This window comes from Falco naumanni, chromosome 15, assembly GCF_017639655.2.
Source record: "Falco naumanni isolate bFalNau1 chromosome 15, bFalNau1.pat, whole genome shotgun sequence".
NCBI lineage: Eukaryota > Metazoa > Chordata > Aves > Falconiformes > Falconidae > Falco > Falco naumanni.
The window spans coordinates 5784355-5808714 of NC_054068.1; the positions used below are offsets into that span (position 1 = coordinate 5784355).

The 24360-nt window shown below is 36.3% G+C and overlaps 2 protein-coding genes across 5 annotated transcripts; one reads left to right on the forward strand and one right to left on the reverse strand.

The window, feature by feature from the left end:
- Positions 1-110: 110 nt before the first annotated feature.
- CENPN (centromere protein N) lies at positions 111-8254 on the reverse strand. 4 transcript variants are annotated; one of them, XM_040615022.1, is made up of 11 exons: positions 8202-8254; positions 7642-7823; positions 6427-6472; positions 5626-5682; positions 5138-5214; positions 3406-3582; positions 2604-2705; positions 1981-2038; positions 1421-1533; positions 680-800; positions 111-402 (listed from the first exon to the last, which is right to left on the reverse strand). In XM_040615022.1, the coding sequence occupies exons 2-11, from the start codon at positions 7810-7812 to the stop codon at positions 287-289; spliced, it is 1038 nt and encodes a 345-aa protein (XP_040470956.1). In that variant the 5' UTR covers positions 7813-7823; positions 8202-8254; the 3' UTR covers positions 111-286. The 4 variants fall into 4 exon arrangements, with proteins under 4 accessions (XP_040470956.1, XP_040470955.1, XP_040470958.1 ...); XM_040615021.1 differs by having other exon boundaries at positions 8136-8240; XM_040615024.1 differs by having other exon boundaries at positions 8124-8231.
- Positions 8255-8402: 148 nt separating this feature from the next.
- Positions 8403-23848, forward strand: CMC2 (C-X9-C motif containing 2). Its single transcript, XM_040615394.1, has 4 exons — positions 8403-8513; positions 15188-15324; positions 19695-19766; positions 21848-23848. The coding sequence occupies exons 2-4, from the start codon at positions 15244-15246 to the stop codon at positions 21920-21922; spliced, it is 228 nt and encodes a 75-aa protein (XP_040471328.1). The 5' UTR covers positions 8403-8513; positions 15188-15243; the 3' UTR covers positions 21923-23848.
- The last annotated feature ends 512 nt before the right edge of the window (positions 23849-24360 follow it).

Sequence of the window (24360 nt, forward strand, 5' to 3'; positions counted from 1 at the left end):
ATGGGAATATTCACATGTTCAAAACAGGGCACGTGTTTTGTTACACTGCTGAACTGGAGCTGAAACAAGGAGGCCACCTAGAATATCTTGGCAAGCCATAGCCAGAGCTGTCTTGTTATGTCTTTATTAAGCTCTAACTTCCCAGATACTATTAAAAATACAGTTAAGAGCAGTCATCACATTTACAGGTAAAATAACCATGCTCTCCATTTCTCCTGTTAAAGACTTCTGTTAACTCTTCTTGTGCTGCACCATGTTGTATATTTCTCTATGAATCTGTTTTAAATTAACGGGTCACAAAGCTTTCTGGAGAGAAAGCTTTCTTCTCTTTAATCTTGAAATAATTCCTAGCTTTGTGTGGTATACATGTAAGTAGCGGCGAAAGTGCTGCATCAGCCATACCTAGAAAGAGACAGATAATTATAGCTTAACTCAACCAGTATTGCCTTTCATAACTGTTACAAAACTTAAAACCACAGCTTGAGCATCTGTGTACAAACCAGTAATTCTAGGAACAAACTGGTAAGTATATTCTGACAAATTTTTTTAGTGGTAACATTTTTACTCTAGTAAACAAAACTGTAAAGGTTCTTCCTTATGCAAGATACAAACAAAATGTAAGATGACAAAAACATTAAATTGTTAATTCTTCCTCCACTTTATAGGCTGGAACACTTACCTGCTGGTGCCAAGGATTTCAGTGATTCTAAAAGATGTGGACTAGAAAACTTGACCAGGCATCTGAATGGTTCTTTATCTAAAACATCCATTTTAGGATTACTTTTAAACATCGTCTCAAGCTGTTAACACAAAATTGAACAGGGAGTATAAGCAATGACTATAATTTATATGTTATGATTTAAACATAACAAAAACGTAGTATGTAATAAGACTGTATCTTATTAGTAATGTTAATATTATTCCAGCTGGAGGAATATTTTAATAAAATCAGAGGGTGCCACCATGTGGTAAGCAGTTTTCTGCTGAAAGGGGCAGCTCATTTAGTAATACTGGAAAATATGTTAAGTATCTCTTAGAATTTCCAGTATGTGTTCATCAGATAAAATCTATGCATAATCCAAGTTAAATTATGGTATTATATGCACATGAGCTTTGTATGTACTTCAAATAACCCTAGTTTCTCACATTTCAACACACTGCTGGTGTTTTTGTAATAGAGATAGACTTACAAGTTCAAATGCTTGGTTCACAGGCTGAAAGACTGAAACATGGTTTACTAGTCTGACCAAATCTCAATGCAAATTATTTCTTAAAGATACTTCTAACTAATTTATTTTAAATGTCCTCCCTAAAGTTTTATAAAAAACTATTTCTTCAATTTCCAATTTAGTGTTGCTACTACTACATTTAAAGCATAAAACAAAAAAAAAAAAATCCCCAAGTTTGTTGCTTTTACTACCTTATATTGTGCAAATTCAAGTTGCGGTTGAGGACCATCACCAAAAACTTCCCGATTCAATCTCTTTATTCTTTCTTTCTCACTTCTGTTTTCTTGAATTATCCTTAAATCTTCTACAGGGGGGAAAAAAGTAGGGAAGAGAAGAAAGAAAACCAGAAAGACCAATTTGTCAGCTAATACAATACTGGTTTTCTGATCAGATTACTCCAGTGAAAATCTGAAAATACTAACTTTAAAGAATACCTCATGATCTTTTTTCATAAGCTAGTTGTCTCCATCATTTATATTTCCAGTTCTTACCAAAAAAAACCCCACCAACCAACCCCAAGCCAATACCAAAGGAGATATTGGGCATTAAGTATTTCTGGTTTTGTAACTGTCTTCAGTGACAGTTATGGGGAAATACCTACCTCTCCTAGTGACAAAACAGTATTATGGCACCCCACCAGGATGGTTCATGTAACATGGATGTAACAGACATACATTTCCTACTACAAATCTCATTTCATAAGCCAGCAGTAATGACATTGAAACTGCTATTTAATTTAAAATATACATACCACTTTCTGGAGCTACATTCCTTTCTTGTATAGGTTTTGGACAATACGTTTGGAAATTCTAGATTGAGAGAATGAGAGGGAGAAAAAAAAAGTTTTAGTTCATTCCCACTTTTAGAGGCTGTAGCTGAAAACAACTTTCCACATTTCTTTTTACTTCTTATTCTGAAAGCAAGTATTCTTCCAGTTTTTGACAATTGCTAGAACTCAGAATTCCCAGCAGTACTTTGAGAAAAGAATGCCCATCCTATGTTACGTGTGTACATTTCCCTATTTACAAGTTTTACATGGATGAACAAAGTAAATACCCATTCTAATAGACTTCCACTCATTGCTCTGGGAAGCCTAGTGAAATGATGCTAAAAAATCCCAGGACTGAATCGTTCATACAATTTTAGACTGAGTTTAACCATCAGTAACAATGATAAAGAGTAGGTGGGATACCAAATAATTACATTCCTATTATAACGTTACCTTAATGAGAGGCTGTCCACCTCAGTAATTCAATATTACTTTAACTTGATGGTTTCTTGAAAGAAGTGAATTTCCCCCTCTGCTAGGGCCAAGAACTAGGCCTGAAACAAAAAGCAAGACTTATCTTCGGATATACTTGTGAAGTGGCTCACCTGGCTATATGTCTTAAACACAATATCTTTAAGGGAATTTAAAGAATGACTTCGAAGCTCCATTGCACAGATGTCATGGTAATTGGAAGCAACAACGAGGGCCTTTAAATAAAAATTGAAATTGATTTAACATCAGTCTTAATCATCACTGTGTTTATAATATGGAAAAAATATGGTATTTCTAGACATTGAGAAGTTTTTGTTTCAAGGTAAGCAACTTCCCTTTTAACTAGCAGGACTCATGTTGAAAAAATACTGATTAGACTGTTATTACGTGTCAGTTAATCAGATAAGCCCTACAACCTTATCAGCTGAAAAATAAAAAACAAATAAAAAATCAGATTAATAAAATAATTAAATTACTAGTACAGAAGTCTGCTAAATAGAGAAAAAAAATGCAAAGACTACCAATGCTGATCATGAGTTGACAGAAAACTTCTTTTAAAACTAATAAATGGGATTCCCTCATGAGCTCATTCATTTAGTTCTTGAAGTTAACTGTGTTGATGGAATATTCTTTAACTTCTGAGACAATTTAACTGAATATTGCCTTGGTAAGAAATTAGAACCATTCAAGGTCAGCAAAAATCTCAATAAACTGTATTTGTTCACTATGTAGCATTCCAAAGGTCACAAAGATTGTTTTTTCCCCATTGTTATCATGAACTAAGGGGAAAAGAAAATAATATCTAAATTAGTAAATTACATTAAGTGACAAATCTTCACCCATCCTCTTAAAAGACAACACAGTTACAGCTCTACATGACTGTGATGAAGTCAGGGACACAGTTTTATTCTGTACCTGGCATAGCAGAGGCAAGTTGCTCTTCAGCACTGAGGGCGAAATGAAGACATAGGGAGTCTGTGAATGGTATACAACATAGCTGGTTTTATACTGGTTTGGTTTTGTATATGGTGTTCCCCAGGCAATTCTGATCCAGATTGCACTATCCTCATATTCTCTGAAGTTGATGGTGACCTACCAGAAAAAGAAAAGCTTTGATTTACCAGCATATTCAGGCATCTATAAAGATTATGTTATCTCTTAACCCTGTGTTCACAGGACCCAAACATAATATAGTACACTACTGCTTGAATAAGAAACAAATCCCACTAGTGTGGTCAGGATTGTAATTAAATCAGATTTCCACAGAAAAAATTATAGCCTCACAAACTGGGGGCAGGGGGGGAAGGAAGGGAAATCACCTTTCAAACTCCAATATGACTTTTCTTCCTGTTGGATACTCATTTTCTTCTGAAGGGTGAAAATAAAAATAGCTTATTACAAAAGCCCCTTTTTTTTGGGAAAAATATTTTGGGAAAATAACACCACAACAAAAAGGTGCCTATTTACATGGAGGGCTAGTGCCAATACTTCCAGTATGCCCAATTTTTGAGACACTAAACATTTGATCAAATTGTGATTTCAGACCTGAATGTAATATTTATCACTGCTCAAGAATACACAATCAGAAATTTGAAGATTCCCTTTCCTGTTCATGTAGATTTGCTCTGTTATTTCTTTTTAACTTGACTCAATCTGAGTGATTTGAAAGTTGGAAAACTTCCTTTAAAAAAAACCTACACCACCAAAACTTCCTCCCTTTGACTGAAGCATATGTAGCCAAGCTTTTAGTCCAGCTAGGTCAAACCATTTAAATTGCTGGACCAACATCAATTCTCAAAGTTTTTGTGGATAAAATGAAAATATTACAACTTTAATATAGTTATATAAACTGCAGCTGATTATTTGATAGTCTGATTTGTATTTGTTGCTATCCACTCTTGTCAGTGGGAATCCTTTGTGTGTCAAGAAGTGGCACAGCTAACTAGCCAGAGGCATTTTCTATTACCTTGCTTAAATGAAGCTGCTAAGCTGAAGCAAGAAAAGGTTTTTGCAGATTGCTTAGTCAGAAAGTGAGATGATCATATTTCCTTTCCGTGTTTTTCTTACCATGTTCATTTCTGTAGTCTAGAAACGGCTTCTTGCTATTGACAATGGTATTTCAGTCATTATAATATAATGAAATACCAGGACCAAATTCTCAAATCCATTACATTTCGAGAACAGAACTAAAAGGAAACGGATACAATTTGGCTACTAATCTGAATCATAATAACTGAATGTCTTATCCTGCTTACCGGCTACGTCAGTTTCTCTCTATACTCTGATTTGATTTGTTTGTGTATTGTTATTGGGTAGCAGGACAAAGCAACATCAACTTACCTAAGCAATGTGTGTGCACTCCAATAGGACAAAAATTTGATAGAAAACAAATATTCTGCCTTTCTTGAAGCCAGTCATATCTTAAGGCAAACTTAAATTTTATTTCACTACAGCATAATTTTAAAGTTTCTAGAAAAGATATGTAATAAATTTTTCCTATTTCACATACAGTTCCTACCATTCCCAAATGAATAATTCCATTTAATTTCTGATGTAGACTGTAAGAAAAAGAAACCTCGCTAAAGTTACAAAAAGAATCTATTGATGCCAGAGTTCTGTAACAAATTTAGAATGCATTTATTCTTACATTTTTCAAGACTGACCGAAGTTGTCTCTTAAATTTTTTCTTGAGAACTTGTAAGTCAAAAGTTTCTGTTCCTCCCCCTGTCACAGAAGAAAAAAAAATAAATGAGAACTGTGTTTACAAGACCTAGATCAGAGATGTTTTTAGTTTTACTAAAACAAAATTAAGAAGAAAAGGCTGAAGTTGCATAGCCTTATACAAAAAGCTGTATATGAAATTTGATCGTCATTATTGCCATACAGAGGAAAATGTTTAATTAGTAGTTACTAATTTCTAATAATTGCTTGAGAAGTTAATAGAAAGTATTCTAAAAACATTAAAAAAAATAAATCCATTGGGAAATCCATGCTAGACTATAGTTAAATGTTAAAGATCTCTCCACTGAAAAAAACATATTAGACTGTATGTGTGTTTAAATTGTACAATATGAAGCAGCACTGCAGTTAAGTTGCTGAGAACTGTGAGATTACAGCAAGGAAAGACATTTTTACCTGTTTTTCTCATCTGGTAAACACTCCACAGTCTTTTGTTTGGGTAGGTGTAGTTGTCTAAGAAAAATAGGAATTGCTCAATAACACGGTGTATTATCAAATGGTAATTGAAGGAAGAAATAATTTTACGATGCTTTTATGACATTTATTTAAAAAATTACTTCTGATAACACAATATAATTCATTCAGCATTCTTAAACTACCAATTATAGCATACCTAGAAGCAAAATAGTGTTTTATTAAGAGATGGGAAGATTATTTGTAATGCAGTTAAACCTCAGAGATACCCTTTATTAGTTGCTTAACGTTTAAAGAAGGATTTTCCCTAAAATTACCAAAACTCAGTCTAAACTCAAACTAAGGGTAGACTGCTAAAAGAAACCTTGAGATTTAAGCTATTAAATAATCAAATTGTGAATTAATATTGGAGTTAAGAGTTCCAACTGGAGTATTTGCTGAGTTTTGCCTACGTCACTCCCTACTGGAGCACAATATTACTGATTTTAGGGTTCAGTGAATACTGGAGACAAACATCTCTCTCTGTATTTGTAACTCTGTGCTGTATGTGGCTTACCAGTTTACATATATTCAGACCTCAGAAGAAGCAAACATGCTTTTGCTGATTGCGAGCTTTTGAAAATTTTTTAAAAAAGGTCAGATCTAGTAAGTTCTGTCATCTGAAATGTAATCTGTTTACACCAAATAATCCATAGCTCACTAGGGCAACTGCTGTGTAATTAAGGGTGTTATCAAATTACTCCTAAAAAATATATATGTTATTTAAAGTAATTTTTTACTTACAAATTATGTCTAGGATAGCTGCTTGCTTTATGTCTGCAGAATTTTCCTAGAAAGAAGAATGTGCACGGTGAACTGCAGGTACAGAATGCTTTATCACACTGTTTAGTAAGTGAAAAATCTCAGTATTGGCGGTTTAAATTACATTGCACCTAAGTCCACAGCATGTAGGCACTCCTCAAAGACACCACACCTGGTCCCAACGTGGACACAATACAGTTTTGCAAAACCGATAACAAAAGCTATTTCAGCAAGGTTTAAGTGTGCCTCTGCAGAGGCAGCAAGAACACGGTCCTTACAGTACAAGCAGTTAGAAAGTAACATTAATGTGTATTGATGACATTATGCAACGCTGGTTAGTATTTCACTGTCAGGAATTTTAACATGCTTAGTTCCTCCTTATTTAACATTCACAGCATGAAAAAAAAATTTAAGAAACTTTATGACACTACTTGTTACAGATAAGAACGTTTCAGAAACAAATGCTATTTTAAAATATGACATTTGCTCTCTTACAAGAATAACTTCACAGTTTTTTGCCTACAGTTGGATCTACACTCCATACAATTAATCTTCGAGTATTAAATTCAAATGAAACAATATAAAAAGCTATAGAATTTAAGAGATATCAGTAAAAACCGTATCTATCTGGGTTATGATACCACAGAGAAAGACTCATGGTACATGTAAAAGATTCCTGGCACACCGAAATCGGAGTGCTTAAGTGGAAGATCAGAAAACTTTTTTTGCTTACAGTATTCAAAACAGAAGTTGCTCTGGCCAAGGAAATTTTTCAAAAATATCTAGGAAGTCGAAAAGATAGAAACTGATAGAAAAGATAGAAAATGATTGTGCTATCATTACCCATACTAAATAGATTTAAATTAGCCCTCTGTAATGCGTGGAAATCTCCATCCATGCCTTTATTTTACAATGTAGAAATACACCCATTTTTTAAAATATTTAACACACCTTGTGCAACTTAGTGCTCAAAACACATACTTTCATACTTGGTAAGGGTCAATCCTGCACTCCTATCAGCCAGGCAAAATCGATGGTATTACCAGCTCAGCTTTATATTTTCCAGACTACAAACTGCAATTTGATTCTGTGTTACGGGCAAAGAAAATTCACTTCTTCATAAGAATGGTTTTTTGATAGTGCTTCAACATGCATCCTGTATAGCACAGACAAGCAGTTCCCGAACGCAAGGATTACCTCACAGAGCTGAGCAACATCATAAGAAATGTTGTCCTTTATCTGATTGAACTTTATGGTCTGCAGCTGTTTCTCTGACAAAAAGTCCCATTCCTGTAGCACTGCCTTGATCTGATCTCGTGGGATTTTCAGTACAGTTCTTCGGATGTACTCAACAACAGTTTCATCCATGACGAAGCCACCTAAAAAGTTGAAACGTTAGAGAAAAGATCAAGGCACAGGCAGGCCCAGGAAATGCGTTCCCTTAGCAAGACGCACAAATCTGTATCTAAGCACGACCAGCAGAAGACTGGCATTAGTCCTAAGCACAGCATTACCGCAGATCTCGGCGGGCACCAACAACAGCGCTTTGGGCACCAACAACTTAAAACGCTTTCTACGATCGTTTTACCCCCAAGACCTCATTTCCCTCACTGACGGAGGCCTGGTATGAGTTTCTGGACAGGGATAGGGCACTAGCCCTTACCCAGGACTGTTACTACCTGTCCGGGTACCTGCGAGGAGGCCACAGGGACAGACGCCAAGCGACCAGCACAGCCGAGCAGAGATCCGTAGCCTACCTACTGCAGCCGCCCACTGCCGGGCCGGCCCCGGGCCGCCTATCTTCCCGCTCAACCGCCAACCACCAATCGCCGCCCTCCTTTCGAAGCGCCCAATTAGGCTCCGCGCGGTGCCTGAGCCGCCCAATCGCAATGCGCCCCGCCTCCCGCCCGCCTCCCGCCCCGCCGTGAGGGCTCTTCCCGCGGCTGCGGAGTATGTTGAGGTCACTTCCGGCTGCTTCCGTCCCCTGTGGCACTTTCTGGCCCTGCGTGGGCGGTGTGCCTGCCGTGGTGCCTGCCTCCCTTGGGTGGGCTCGTCCTCTGGGGACTGGAGTAAGTGCGTGGGTGGCTAAGAGGGGGGCCTTGGCCGGACCCCAGCGCGCAGTGTTCTTGTTTTCTCGCTCAAAAAGAAAAGGGGGCACGTATCGGAGCCCTCCCTACCGCCCGGCTGTGGGGCAGCCGTGCTGGACCGTGCCTGAGCTCGGCGCTGGCTTCTGGGGCCCACTGCTCACCTTGCTGCCTTCTTCAAGCCTCAAAGAGGGGTTTTAAAGCGGCTGTTGTGAGTGGGAACAGGGGGCCCTCCCTTGTGACTGGCCTATACTTGCTTTACCTTGTGTCTGTGTGTATCCCGTCGCTATTTTAAGAACATGGAGAAACTACAGACAGCAGTGCACGCTAGTTAAGTGGGCTTCCTCGTCTGCCTTAACTGTTGATAACGGTGTAGCACCCGATAGCGAAGCTGTATTACACCAATAGTATTTGCTTTCTGCTAAGTGCGATGTGCCTTTCTTCAGGGAGGCTTGCTCGAGGGATGAGGCCCTGTCTTTTCCAACTGCGAAGTGTGATCCCCTTTCAGAAAGGAAAAAACACTTGTACAGTAAGCCAGGCAATTCCACTAGCATTATGAGGTTTATAGTGTTCTTTGCTTCATTGGGAAATGAATGAAACTGGTGAAATGAAGCCTGGTTTGGTGGATGCTGAAGTACAAAAATAGCTTGTGCAGCTTCTGTGGGTTTGGTGACAGCACCTCATCTTCAGCGTGTGTTAACTTTTATACTGGCTGGGTCTTGTCATTCTTAGCTGTGTATAGTCATCTTCATAGATGTAGCAGGATTAGAAAGTGGTGGCTTCTGTAATCTTTTCTGATATAACGCAATATTGTGCAGTTTGACTTGCTGCATGTTATAATAAAAATACTCCACTAATTGTCCTGTAACTGCTGATGTTTGTTGTGTGAATCAGCTCTTAAATAATTGCCCGAAGGTGAAAATACCTTACTGTGCTTTACTTGATCATTGACTTTAGCCACAAATCAAACTTGAAATTATTTGAATATCAAGTTGGTGTTCGACTTGCTTTATTCATTAGGTAGGACTAACATCTTCTTAACTTGCTTTACTAAGTATAACATCAGGTATGATGTAGTTTTATCGGATACTTCTTACTAAAAGTAGCAGGTGAGTGCTCATTCTGCTGCTGTGAGGGACGTTGAATTGTTGGCAGAAAGTGGTCATGTAAAAAAACCAGTTAAAATCAGGGTGAATCTTATTTACCAAAGAGGGGGTTTTATTATTATTCTTTAGATTCAGGGAAAGGAAATGTAATCTACATAGTTTATATAAAAAAATTAAAAGTAGGCATAATTTACCCCTTTTTGCATTTCTTTACTATTTGCAAGTCTTCATAGATCTGTATCTAAATTATGCTGCCCCCTGTGTGATACTAGAAAACTAGTGCATAGTTTTGAAGACTGAAATTCAAGAGGTTATGACTAGATTTTATAAGAGTCAGTGAAACTTGGTTTATTAAAGTGAATTTCTAAATTTCTTGGAAACAATGGAAAGTTAGGGCACACTATCAATGTGCCTAATCACAACCTTAAGGATAGCAGCATGGAATGCATGGAATGATGCTTTAATACCTAGATCTGGAAGACATTAATCATGTCATTGAAAGCTAGAAACAGAGCCCTTGGTTTAGAGTTCCCTAGGTTTTTGACATGGTGTTCATCAATTGTGTTCTCTCATTTCACTGAATGACTGTGAAATGAGTGTCTTCTGAGTATTCTAAACTGTCATCAAAAATATTTATAAATTGTGTATGAAAGATAGTAGGAATTCAGAAGTTCTGCTGAAGTGACATGAATAGTATCTTCAGGTAACACCATCCAGTTAGGTGTGGAGCTGAATCCTTTCTTATGCTAAAACTTTTTATAATCTGATGGAAAACATTAATGACTTGAGTAAACAAAGAGCTGTTTGGATTGTATTTTTCTTCAAAGCCAAACCGAACAATGCTATGTGACTGAAAACTTAAAACTCAAAATGTGTGGCCTTACTCAAGTTAGAGTAATGAAGTGCGATAGTAAATGTTACACATGGTGAGTACAGTGGCTTTATTGGAATGTGCGGATTTGTTTGCCCTTCCCTCTTGTTAGTAGTACCTGTCCTCATTTGCACGGTCGTGCTGCCATCTCGTGGGTACTATTTGAGAGTTTGCAGCAAATGTGTGTGTTCTGTAATACTGTGCTGGTTAAGGAGCTTAATGATTAGCAATGTAGATGCTCAGATGCAATTTTTCATCTTCAGGGTTGGTAGAAAAGGATTTGCATTTTCCTTTAAGAAGTAATTTTTCTGAGCAATGTGTGAATTCACGTGGTTTTCTTTTTTACCATTGACTTTGGAAACCTGGAGGAAAAAAAAGACTTCTGTGTGCAATGTTTTAAATGGAAAAATTAGCAAAACTTGGTTTAAAGAATAGTCTTCTAACATGTTTTAACGAAATATGGAAAAAGCATATTAGGAAAACAATTATCTAGATTTAAACCTTTCTTTTGTTGTTGTTCCCCAAACATGGAAATACTAAGCATTAAGGTAATCAGCAAGACTAAAGCAACCTAATTTAGTTTTCCTTCTGCATCACCAAACGGGTTAGTTCATGTTTATGGGAGATTCTGAGAGAAGAAGGAACTTTCCTAGATTCCTGACATGTTGATCTCGTGCTTCATTTGAGAAAGAAGTGGGAATGTACCAAACCCTTTACTTTTCCACACGGCTAGGTCTTTTTGTTGCTGTTTGCCATAAGGAGGTCAGGAGAGAAACAAGCACTTTATCCCAAATTTTGGTGTCTAACAGGAATGTGAATGAAATGCATCCAGTGTCCTTGCCTGCTGTTTTGGGCAGCCTTTTGGTTTCTGCCTACTTGCTAGGTAGCTGCAGTTTTATTGTGAATTCCATAATACACGCAGGTTCCTTTTGTACATGAAAATTAAATATTTAATGTATTGAACATGTGTATAAATCACCTTTTAGATTAGGAATGAGCATCGCTTCTTGATAACTTGTATGCTGATACCTGTTGTGAAATCTAGTAATTTGATGTGCATAGTGTCTAGGATTGCTTATGCAAGGAATTATCTTCTAAGTGTTATTTTTCTAAACAAAAATATTAGTATTGGAAAATTACTATCATTGTCAGATAATTTCTAAGTTTAGGCTTTTGATTTCTTTTTTTTTTTTTTAAATGGTTTGTGTTGTAAACTGTAAAGGTAGAACACCCCCTATTTTTCCCACTTTAAGATAAACTACACAGAACATGATACTGGAACGAGACAATTTCATAATTCTTTTTTTTCCCTGAAGGATATCATAGATTTAGAAACTGGTTAAGGAAGTCAAAAGATCAATCATCTTTATTCATGTCTTCGACCTTCAGAGGCTAATGGTTTATAGAATTTTGCAGTTACTTCTTAAGGCATTTCAACCAATTCATTTAGATACACATGTAGTATAATTTTTAACCAGGAAGGAAAAACATCACAGAATTCAAAATCTCATATAAAACACATTAAAGGGCAGACCATTTTTGTGCAACCCAGTGAAATCAGTCAGTGCCTTTATGTCAAGAGTTCATCTAAATGCTTCTTTCCAAATATTTGCTTCAGAAACTAAAGTTTGCTTAGCATTTTGTGGTCCATTTTCTTCCTAAAGCAATTCCTGTACTTTCTTAATATTGTTCTTCTGCTTTACTTGCTAGTATTTCTTCTACAGAAATTGTATGCTTACCTTGACATTCTTGATACAGCGTTTCTGTTAGTAGTTTTCTCAGGCAATTTATATTGCTTATTCCCAATTTTTTTGTGCATTCCCCCGCCCCGGTGTTTCTTCATACTTCAATTCCTTATGAGCTACCACCTATATAAAATTATGTCCATGTTGATTTAACTTCTGGTAAGATGGCAAACTGCTATCTTTATTTTAGGTTAGAATATTATTAAAAAGAAACTAAGGAAACCAATAGCTCATGCTGTCCTTTTTTCATACGTGTGTTTGTTAATTTTGGAACTCTTTTGTCTATCAGTCATTTCCCTCCCACAAAAATATTTTAGCCTTCTGTGATCATAGATCACTGTCTAATCTGACCCTCCTAAACATTAATATAATATTGAGCACTGATAACACTGTTCAGTCGTGAACTTCATGAAATTCTTAAAGGATCTAGTTAAGCCTTCCATGACCACTGGAAGATGTTTTGTTACTTTAATCCATCATAACCTACATGAACTGAGTATTGTATCTATTACGGAACTTGAAAGATTTTAATATCGAATGTTATTTGAAAATGAATTTCAGGAGTACTGATCTATGAACTAGTGTGACTGTTAGGACTGCTGATTGGAAAATTCAAGTTGTTAGAAGGCTTTTAATTGATGAAATGCACTGTCACCTATTTATTTGGGGCATTGATAACTTTCATCCACTTTATCTGATAATAATTTTGTAAACAAAGGCAGTGATTACTAAACTTAGTTTAGAAAAAGTGATTCTTTGCTTGAAATGCTCCATTTGACTTTTTGGCCTGTGCTGGTGTGCGTGCTACCTGTTCCACTAGGGCACTGGTCTTGCCTTTTCCTGTGACAGCCAGTTCAGATGACAGTTTTAGGAAGAGCGGTCAGAGGCTGAATGATGAAGAGGTTTAATAATCAGCTGGGTTCACACATGTTAAAGTAATGTGCAGTCATTGAGCGTGTCACCTTCTCAAGGGAATGCTAACTCTAGTGCTATCAAAAAAAATCTGATAAATTTAAAACATATTGACTTTGTGTGGCATGGAATCAAAAGCTGATGGCAATAACACAGCAGGGTTCTTAATCACTTTGCTGTTACAGTCGTGCTCCTGCTGTCATATTTCTAAAGGTTCATTTGTTAATTTGTTGAATGGAATGCTTAAGCAACTTGTACAGTTTCCAACTTCTGCTGTGCTAAGGGTATATGTAGTGTAATATTAGACTTCGAGATTTTTGAAAGAAATTCCTACGTGTGTTTGTAACACTGTGTGGAACATATTCTTATGCGTCTCAAGAGGCTTTTAAATCTGTTTGGATTTTTAAAATTTAGTTTGCTTGTGGGAATGTAACTCTTGTTAAGCTGAACACATGGTGGAAAATACTGGGTAAATTAGTGTACATACTTCTTCGAGCCAAATATATTATTTGAGTATTCTAGGAATAGCAGTATAGATTATAGCTGTCGGCACTGCAGCCTGAATATTGGGATTTTGCAATTGTAAAATCTCACCACTGGCTATTAGTATTTAGCTGAAGCATTGAGTCAGTGATGGTTACTTAGTACAAGTTGTAGAGGTATTTGCCTGATGTACTGCAGCTAGGATCTCTTTGGGAGGAGGGGGAATGACAAAATACTAAGTAAACAAACACGGAAAAGCATCTCTTTAATTCAGTGGCAGTATGAGTCATGCAAGTAGAATTTTGTCAAGATGAGTCCGTTTGTCCTGGTATGAACTTGACTTTTCTTCTTCCCTCCCTGGTGATCTTCCACAACAAAGATGTCATCTTGTTTCAGCCACTATCATATGACACTTTCATCCTTTTCAACAAAAGATCTTGAAAATTACTTCTGGGAATATTTTTTTTTTTTAAATGGGGGATAATATAAAAAAAGTATTTCTAGAGTGACGTTTGCCTCCTGCCCCAGAGAACCCTGCAGAAAAGGACCTGGGTGTACTGGTGGACGTGAAGTTAAAACGTGATTTAGCAGTGCACCCTTGCGGTGCCAAAGGCTAACAGCACACTGGGCTGCCTTGGGAGTGTAGGTAGCAGATACGGGGAAGTTATTATTATCCTCTTCTTGGCAGTTTTGAGGCCACATCTGAAATACTGTGTTCATCTTTGGGTCCTACAGCCTAACAGAGATGATAAAAAGAGTTCAGCAAAAGGGAAACTAAGAGGGTCAGGAGGGTGGAACATCTGGCATATGCAGCAAGGTTAAGGGAGCTAGGCTGCTTTAGCGTTCAAAAGAGAAGACTCAAGGCAAACCTAAATGCTGTCTTCCACTACCTGAAGGAGGGGGGAATTCATGTAGAAGACAGGTCCACATGCTTTTTAGAGGAGCACAGTGGAAGGGCAAGAGACAACAATGTGAAGTCGCAAGAAGGGACATTCCAATTTGGCATAATTGAAAAATATCATTGCTGCTTTAAGTGATCAAGTACTGGTTTTTAAAGCATCATCAATGCTTTGGATGAGGAGTTTTTTTAAAAAGCATGTAGATGCCAGTTTCTGGAGTGCTGTAATGAAATATTGTGCTTCTTGTTCTGATACATCTTTGTGGAAGGCATAAAAAAAATTACATATGCTTAGCTTTATTTAAAGCTAGAAAGAAGAAAACTGAAGTAGGGAAGTAAAAAGATAATCTGCAGTTCAAAAAAGATTAATGTTACTAGAAAGTCCCTGAAAATTAAAATCCCAAATACATGCTTATGTTCATGATAGTGAAGAATATAAATTTATAGTTAACTTTTAACATTTGGGCTGTGTAGGAGAACAGACATATGCTGGTTTTATTTACTTTAACTGTACAAATATAAATTATACATATTAATCTGTGTTTTGATCTAAAATATTTTTTGTTAAAATAACACTGTGTGATAATATCTGAAATGGTTAACTTGAAATTTCTAATTATGTTTTCATATTTTAATGTTGGCAGGTGGAAGTTTTGTCAGATTCTTGTTCTTATACTACTAAAATTATCCCTAACTAAAGATGCATCCAGACCTGTCTCCTCATCTGCACACTGAAGAATGTAACAGAGTTATCAGTCTGCTCAAGAAGTGTCACAAGGAGGTAAGGAGTTTCAAGCAGAGAAAAGAGTGGGTGGGTTGGGGAAATGAGTGTCAGATGAATTAGTGAGAATATTATATGATCTTAGAGGAAAACCTCCTCTAGGCTGAACAGCCATGAAACGTAGCTAGTACGTTTTCACTGAAGAGGTATCTGATGACTGTGTAAAATTTAGCCAGTGATTTCTTTAGGAAATAAAACATGTCTTGAAATTTCCTGTGTTGCAGCTTGGCAAGTATAGACCTATTTTAAGAACTGAAGTAACTTCTGTACCTTTTAGTACTGTGTGCCCCGCAAAAAACAACAAAATGCAACTTCAAAAGTCTTCTTTTTGTATGCTGACAGCACTGTCATATTCCAGCTGTCCGCCGGTGTTACAAGCAGGTGTGTTGATGGGGGTCTGGATATGCAGCATGCCTTACATTGAATGCTTGGAGAGCTAAATGAGAATTCCTATTTGACTTCCATCTTCTTAATAGGCACCTACCCAAGGATATAAAATGCCAAATTGTCTTTGGGCTTCTTGAGGCTCTTGCTTCAAGAAGACAGAAATTTCACCACTCATTTGGAAGACCTTTTTTTTTTAATTTGTGTAGTAAACTTGTAGATGTAGAAGAATCAGCCCCTGCAAGGAAAGGTATCTGCAGCATTGTTGCAATATTTTCAGTTATTTTCTCAGTTCTCTTGTATACTCTAAACAGATGTTCTGTACAGATACATGTCTGTGTAAATGCATAAAAAGTTCAATTGGATAGTTTTCGCTTGAGACAAAAATTATTTAGATGTTGAGTATGAATGGGAAAGCAATGGTTTACATAATTTCATGCAGTCTACAATATTTTCACATCCATGTTCAGATGTGATGCTTATACTTTTTTTGTAATGCAGTTATCCATAAATTCAAAGACAAAACATATGTTAGCTTTACCGTGTTGAGGAAAAATCTAGATTTTTCTTTGCAAAAGTATTACAGAAAGAAGAACAATGCTTATAGGACACAAAATGTGAGAGAAGATGTTTTGCGTGAAAGGGGGATAACAATATTTTTGCAGATTTTAAAGTAGCTAAATTAACATAAAAAATCTTGTGGTACCACACTTCCTTATGATTTCTAAATTACAACGAAGAGGGGAGCAGAGTTTTAATACTAGAATTCACTTGCAATGAGTATGCTGTACTGGGTATGTCAGCAACATTTAATTGTTTTTCATTGGTACTTGTAGAGCAGTACATTGAAATGTAAGCACGCTGGAACCTGTTGATGCCACCTCATGGGTGGGGCTCCCAATACTGTTGCCTGTCTGTTCCTATGTACTGTCTAGATTTTTTAAACCTAAGATACAGAGTTCTTGTACAGAACATCCACAAGCTTTAAAACTAAAAGATGTATTCAGTGTAAGAGTTACGCTTTTCTTCTGAGTTCTAAGATTTTAATTTGCCTAAAAATGCTTTACGTAGTTTGAGAGATTGTAGAGACTTTTATATTTTCCTTAGTTGATTTTTTTTGAAACAACTTTAATGTTGTGTTCAGTAAAAGTGTTCAGTAGCTAGAATTGAAGTGAGAAGACTCTCCTTGTACATTAACTACAGTAGTATCAAAAGGGTTGCGAACTAAAATGACTGTCAGTTAAGAGGAGAATAAAACTTCTATAGGCAATATAAAATTAAAATCTTGGCATTAATTTCACATAATTGTGAAAAAAAATCCAATCAGGAAAGAAAATACACTTGGATTTGTCCTGCTTTTTGGTACATATATAGTTGGGCTTTCAATGATTTGACTAGAGAATCCAGACAGACTCATTTACTACTTGAAAGTAATGGTTGACTGGGGTTTTGTGTGTTTTGTTTTGTGTGTTTTGTTTTGTGTGTTTTGTTTTGTGTGTTTTGTTTTGTGTGTTTTGTTTTGTGTGTTTTGTTTTGTGTGTTTTGTTTTGTGTGTTTTGTTTTGTGTGTTTTGTTTTGTGTGTTTTGGTTTTTTAATAACAATGTTACTATACAAGGCTTTTTGTTTAATGTAGCTTATTAGACTGCCTTGAGTTTAGGAGGGAACTGGAACTAAAAGGTGTACTTGAATTCCTTGGCAGCAAGTGATTCAAAGGAATCTGTTGCCAGTTTGACTTACGAAGGGACTAGGAGCAGCAATAATAGACACATGCAGCATTATATTCTCTTGGTTTTGTTTGAAGTTGATCTTTACATGAAAAGGAGTTACTTTTGTCAGCCTTGTGCTGAACTATGTGTAAGAGGGTATCTGTGCTAGCAGTCTCAAAACAAAATGGGTGAAGATGGCTTCTTTCACACTCAGTTGAAAGGAAGCAATACCTTTTAATTTAAAATGCAAGGGCAATGTGCTGAAATACCCTTTTAAAATGGAAGTAACTGAAATCTGAAGTCGGTGATCTTAATCAGTTATCAGTGACTACCTGCTGTTTTGTTATTATGCCAAAGTGTCCTAAGAACCTTCATCTACAATTTAAATTAATATTCCTGAGGGATGAAAAGCATTATTTTTTAATTGGGTATCCTGTGTGTGTATTTTCACAAATGTTTGATTTACTTTATTTCTAATGCAGAACCTGCCCATTACATCAAGTTTTCCATCTAGTGAGGAGACGTTAACAGGATTCCTATTTGACATCATTATTTTGATTTTTAAATTTTTTTTTAACAACTCCATTCTGGTGCCAAGTACGTGCTTTAAAGAGACTTATTTGTATAGGTGGCAGCTAAAAGAAATGCATATTGTCTTGCAATCCTATTACTGTAATGGGTGTAATAATTATTTTTGGGAAACGGATTCTTTTTTCCTCATCATCTGAGCCAAAAAGTTGACAGCTTAGGAATCTGGCTAAATAAACGTAGATTCAACTTACTGTATGCACTAGTAATAGTGAGGTTAGCTTGAAATGTGAGCACTCACCTTGAAACTTAACATGAGGTATGAGAATAGAATACAAAATTAAGTCTGTATTGGCTAAAATGAAAATGCTGTAAAAGCAAGATCAGCTTGCAGTAAAGTGACCATTTATCACATGCAACTGCTTCAGAGTGTCATCTGATGCCCTTTATAAAGCAAAGACGAATAAACAAGCTAATTATAGCACTGCTATAGTTAAGTGTTTGTCATAATCTTTATTAACCCGCTCCAACTTTCAGCCATGTTCTATTGGCTGAAATCTTGTCCACTGTTTGAATTCTTGATAGTGTTCCTGTATTACATGTATAAACCCATCTAGCTGTTCATCAGCTACAGAAGTGTGCATAGGTTTCCCTCTGAAATACGGAAGTGCCTTCATTCTCCTCTGATTTGTTCTTCAGGGTCTCTTTATTTTTTAATTAATTAGTTCTCTAAAAGATTGGTGGAATTGTCTCTGTTGATTGTATAGTTGTAAATATCTACTAAAACCTTCACTCCCTCAGGTCTTCTGAATTGCTTGGATGCTCTGCTACTAGATTCTGCTATGAGACTCTGGCATGGCAGCAAGCATCTCTGAGAAAGTAGTACTTTTAGAAGAATGCATTCTGAGAGCGATTTGATGGCTGATAATATGAAATCGCTTCAGGAAATCCTGGCTAAGAGGACAGATTTTTGTGGCGAATATCATCAGGTTAACTGGGGAATGCCTTTGTGAGGACAATGCCTGCAGGTTTTCAGAAACGAAGTAACACTTATGTATGCATACAAGGCCCACAGTTAAGCTGTGTCATAAAGATGGTAAATGCATCTTAATTACTAACCTCAAGATCTGGAGAAATTTAATCCCCTGGTTTTTATACTGGTTCTAACATTTCAGTCATCTAAGCCTAGTGCCTGCATCTCTGGACCAACAACACATTCATCATGTGGTTGGGATGATGGAGCATCAAGTCCTTTGCCTCTCTAGGTCATGAAGAAATAATGAAAATAAAGCACGGAGGACATTACCTACAGGATGCCTGTAGATCTCCCTATATCTTTCTCTATCACAAACTGGAGTTCAGAATATTTAATTATTTTTTTTTTAGATTTTTACATTATTGAAGCTAGCGTGAGTGAAAGTTGCAAGAATGATTCCTAGATCAGTAAAATATGCTCTACATTTAGACTTTATAGCTTCAGCTTAGGTATCCTATTTTAGTCTGGTTGTACAACATGGTGAGTACCTTCAATTTTCAGCAAGGTGGGGGTGGCTCAAAGGAGGCTTGGGAGTAGCTTTAACTTCTCTCTAGCTGCTAAGTAAAAAAGTTATGAAGCATTGTTTTTCTCAAAAAGAAAAGGAGAAGATGACCGGGATATGTTGCACAATGCAAGTGACTTCTAAGAAATTTAGAGCGTCAGAGGAAAAAACATGTGAATTGTAAAAGTTTTTTTTCTCTCCCTAACTTATCAGCACAACATTTTGAAATTTTTTGGCCATTGCAATGATATTGACCGTGAGATGCGGAAGTGCTTAAAGAAAGAGGTAAGAAACAAATTTACTCTGAGTTAAATGCTTAATAAAAAAAGTAGAGCATGGGATAGAAATAGTTGCTTTTTACTAAGTAGTATAAAGGAATAAATGTAAGCACATTCTGGAGTGGGCATTTGAGACCCAATTTAAACTTTTTTTTATAAATTTGTTAGGTAAAGTCTGGCTTTAACAAATACCATGATCTATTTTTGGATGTACAAAAATAGGCGAATACTCATTCTAACAAACAAATATGGCAAATAGGAACTGACTTCACAGATTGCTTCTGATTTTTTCTTTTTTTTTTTTTTCTTTTGTAGTAGTATTCACACAGAATAGAATATAAAACAGTAACAGTTCACTTCTGTGTGAGTAACACTTGTTTCTGAAGTCAGTTATACTGACTGAAACTGCTTGAGGAGTTGCTGAGTTAGGTCCAAAATGAAAATATTGATGCTTAGAACCTAACTCATTGCCATACTACATCTGCATAGAAAGAATGGAAGACTGTAGGAGTTTAAATAGATTAGCTAGCTAATGGGCACATTTTCAGAACACTAACAACTGATCTTTATGTTTGTGGTTGTCATGCCTACGTGACAGAACACGTAAATGAACTGCTCACTCTCCTTTTAACTTGAAATTGTACTTAGCAATTTTGACATAAATTTCACAGTCTAAAAAGGGAAACTTCTAGGGGATGATAGCCAAACAGTTTGGGACCGCTCTTCTTCCTCTGTCAGTCTATGGAAATTATTTAATCTGCTTGTGTCAAATACCACCCTCCGCCCCGTGAAAACTGTAGCACAGATGTGTAAAATAATGAAGTTTCTTTCCATGTAATCTTGTTTTCCTTTGTTCCATTGAAGCCCCTATGTTAAAAGGAGTTCTTGATGTCTGTGTTTGTCTGCCTTCTTAATATATGGCTACATTGATATGCCATTACTAGGAAGCCCCTGAAAGGCTTTTCAGAAGTATAGAATAAGTAGAGATGTAGCTTTTAAAGGTCCGTTTTTCTTTATGTAAAAACATGGATGGGTTATTGAAAAATTAAATATTAGCATGGGAAAAAGTTAAGCATTCTATAAATGTTAAGTAATGTTTTGGGCAATTATTTCAGTTACAAGCCAGTCAGTATAATAAGTAAAAAATTGCAAATCCTTTAAAAAATCAATCTCCTTAGCAGTTTATTACATTATATAGAGAATTGAGTATTTGTGGGTTACTTGAGTTTTATTCTTGATGCCAGTTATTAAAAAATTGAACAAATATATGCTCTAACTGAAGGCCAAGAATAATTTGCTTCTCATGAAATATATATAAAATCATGCATTGATTTTTAATTTTTCACTTTTTAGCTATGAAAAGGTTTCCTTTTCGGCTGCAGTGAAGGAAAGTTAGGCTTTTCAGGCTTTTGCTAGTGCAGGAGCATACTTGAAAGCATGGTAGTCTTCTGCATGTGTCTAAACTGTGAAGGCTTTCTTGGTTCCGTTTTACACTGGACTCCTGTCTGTTGTGTTTCTTCTCTAAACCGTAAAAAATGCAAAAAAGCCTTATCCTCATTCAATCCGGATTTCCCTTTGTTCCTTTCGTCTTGGTATACTACTTTATCTGTGTGTAATTAATGACCAGGATCAAAAATAGACCAAGTCTGTGATGACAAATTAATGCCTCAGAAGGCAGAGACCCTTACATAAATCAGTATCTTTTAAAAGGAAAAGAGCCTGACCTGTGCTCTAGAATAGCACCAGTGCAACGTTTTTCCTAGTTCATGTGTGAAGTGTAGCTGTCATACATAAGATGGCTGTATAATTAAGTTACTCCGTAATATTAATGGAATTTTCTTTACTAGAATGTTCTAATACTCTTTAGCTTAATAACCTCAAACTTAGAAACATGTATTTTAATCAAATCAACGTTAATTTTAAAGGAAAAAGGAACCAATATATAGGTACTAACAAGAACTGAATTTGTAATGCAACAGTCAAAGATAGTTCCTGTTCCTCAGTAATAAATGCTCTCTACACTTTTAAATTTAACTTACCTGTTTAATGATAACAGCTGATCTATTAATTTCCTTATCTGTCTTCCAGTATGAAGAAAACAGGGTCAGGAACCAGGAGATGCGACGAAGACTAATTAATGCTCGCAAAAACTCAGAGAATTGAGCTGTACTGTAGTTGGACAGCTGCATCTCGATAGGGACTCTCTGTTGGAAGCTGACAGAATACTTCTTTCCCATCACCTATGCTCAGCCTGTGGTTTGTGAAATGGTGAAAAAATAAACGCACTTAATACATACTCATTCTTAACAAGGCAAAAAATGTGGAAAAAAAAATATGTAAGAAAAGGCCACTCAGAAGTTAACTTAATTTTTGACCTCTAAAAAACCCCTCTTGTGGCAAGTCTTTGTTCAGGCAATGTTTTGTTATGATTGTTAAGTAATGAGGAATCAATGTGTGTGGAGTATTATGTATTCACAGCTGCTATATTCCCTACCTTGTGTATAGTTGCATTTATTTCTTTGTGCTTAGCAGTTTCTCTTCTGTATCTTGGTTTTTGGTTATTTTTTTTTCTTTTTCCTTGCAAAACTGAATGACTTTTCCCCATCACTCTTTGTAGTGTTGTGATAACGCCATTTAAACGAATTAGTAAAAAGAAATTTTAAACAGATGTGGCTTGAAATTGGAAATTGCCTATCAATTAATAATTGGAACTCTGGTATTTTTATTGGAGCTAGAATTATGAAAATACAGTCTTCCACTGAGAAGATTAAAAATCCTTCCTGCCAGCCGTATGTACAGCGTAGACTGTTGTAAGACAATTTGTTCGTCATACCCAGAGCCAGCAGCTTTAGAAACTCTGAATGGAACATTTCCAGGGATTTACAAAGCTTTGGCTTGGTTTTTGTGGAGTACAATTAATGTGTGCTGAGTAATTTTTGAAGAGGAGTGCTGCCAAAAATATAAGCTAAGTAGTTCTTCCACATACTCTGATACAACCATGAAGTCAAGCTATGCCTATTGCTGTTGAAAGAAAACTCACATTGAAGTGAAGTAACTTGCCTTTCAGTTAGGTAAGTCAAGTAGTATTGTGTTAACCAAGTTGTCTCGTTAGCCTACAAGAGCTGTTTATTTGCTATCAAACTGCAGAAAGTCCTCAACAAGTGTCTGAATTCACAAGATTTGATATTAAAACATATGTGTGTTGGTTTGTGCAGTGGTGGAGCTGCTTCTGTGGGTGTCTGCTGGATTCACCTTATTTTTAAATTACTTTTCTGTTCTACCTAGCAATAAAAGACTTAAAAGAAATAATTTCAGCCAGATACACTGTCTTGAAACCTTTTGAAAAAAAGATGTATATTCTACAATTTATTCTACAGTACATTGCACGAACCATAGTTGACACTCAATCTTGAAATTAGTACATGCACCTATTTTTGGAAGAAAGCTGTATTTTGTGATCTATTTTGAAAGACTAATTAGAGTAATTTTACTTATTTTTCAATACCTGGATGGATCCAGTGAAATTGCTAGAACTTAACTGCAAACTTTTTCAGTCAAAATTCCAAGAAAAACTGAAGCAATTGTTTCTGCATTTTTGGCATGCTGTCTGCTCTCTTAGAATAAGTATACGATGCGTTACTCGAGATAAATAATTGAGCGGTTGGGAGCGGTGCAGTCTTTTTATTGGTACCCTTCAGAATACTTTTGAAGAGCACTTTATAGTGAAGTTCCTTAAACGGGAACTTTGCATCCTTGATCCTTTTTCAGTCAAGCTCATAAATAGGATTTGGTGATGCTTGTAATCTTTGAATAAATAAATAAATAGAGAATTGTCCTAGTGATTAGGTTGAGAAACTGATATGAGTGCAGAAGCACTGAAGCTTTTTCTTTCTTTCTTCAGCTTTTGAGTCCAGATCTTTCACTAGAATAGCAACAAAGTAAGAATCCAAGAGCCACTTACCACAGCTTATTAGTCAGAATCATGTTTTCAAAGATCAATGTGTTTAATGAATGAGGTATCAAATGGCATGTGCAATTTCTGTTGATACTTTGAACTACATTTAGCAATAAGTCTATTTTACAGATAAACTTTGTTTACTTGGTGGAAGTTTGATCATGTTCATCCTTCTGGTTCTCTGTTGATTGCCCACTAGTAGTGTCATATGAGATGACCCATCGAGTCCTGTGGTTTTACTCCCCAGCCCCTCCCCCCCCCCCCCTTTTTTTTAGGAGTTATGTTGCTAATTTAATCTTGAAGCTGAGACGCACTAGTGTAATAATATGATTTATCTGATGGAGAAAGAGGGTAAGAATGAAATGGTAAATGTGGGGTTTCTTTGTTTCCTAAAGTGAGTTGATTAGGGGACATGTTGGGTGAAATAAACCTCACCTATAAGGATTTCAAAGACATGTTATTGTAATGTCATTTGTGTATAGAAGCATTTTCCCCATTGTTCCTTCCGAAAGAGCAAGCTTGAGAGAAGAAAAAAAAATTTGATGGAATTTTGTGTTGTCGTGTGAGAAGCTCTTGGGCGCATCTTGTGGGAAAGTGAAGAAGTGGGAAATAGAAAGGGCAAATGGCAGCTGTAATACAGCCATGG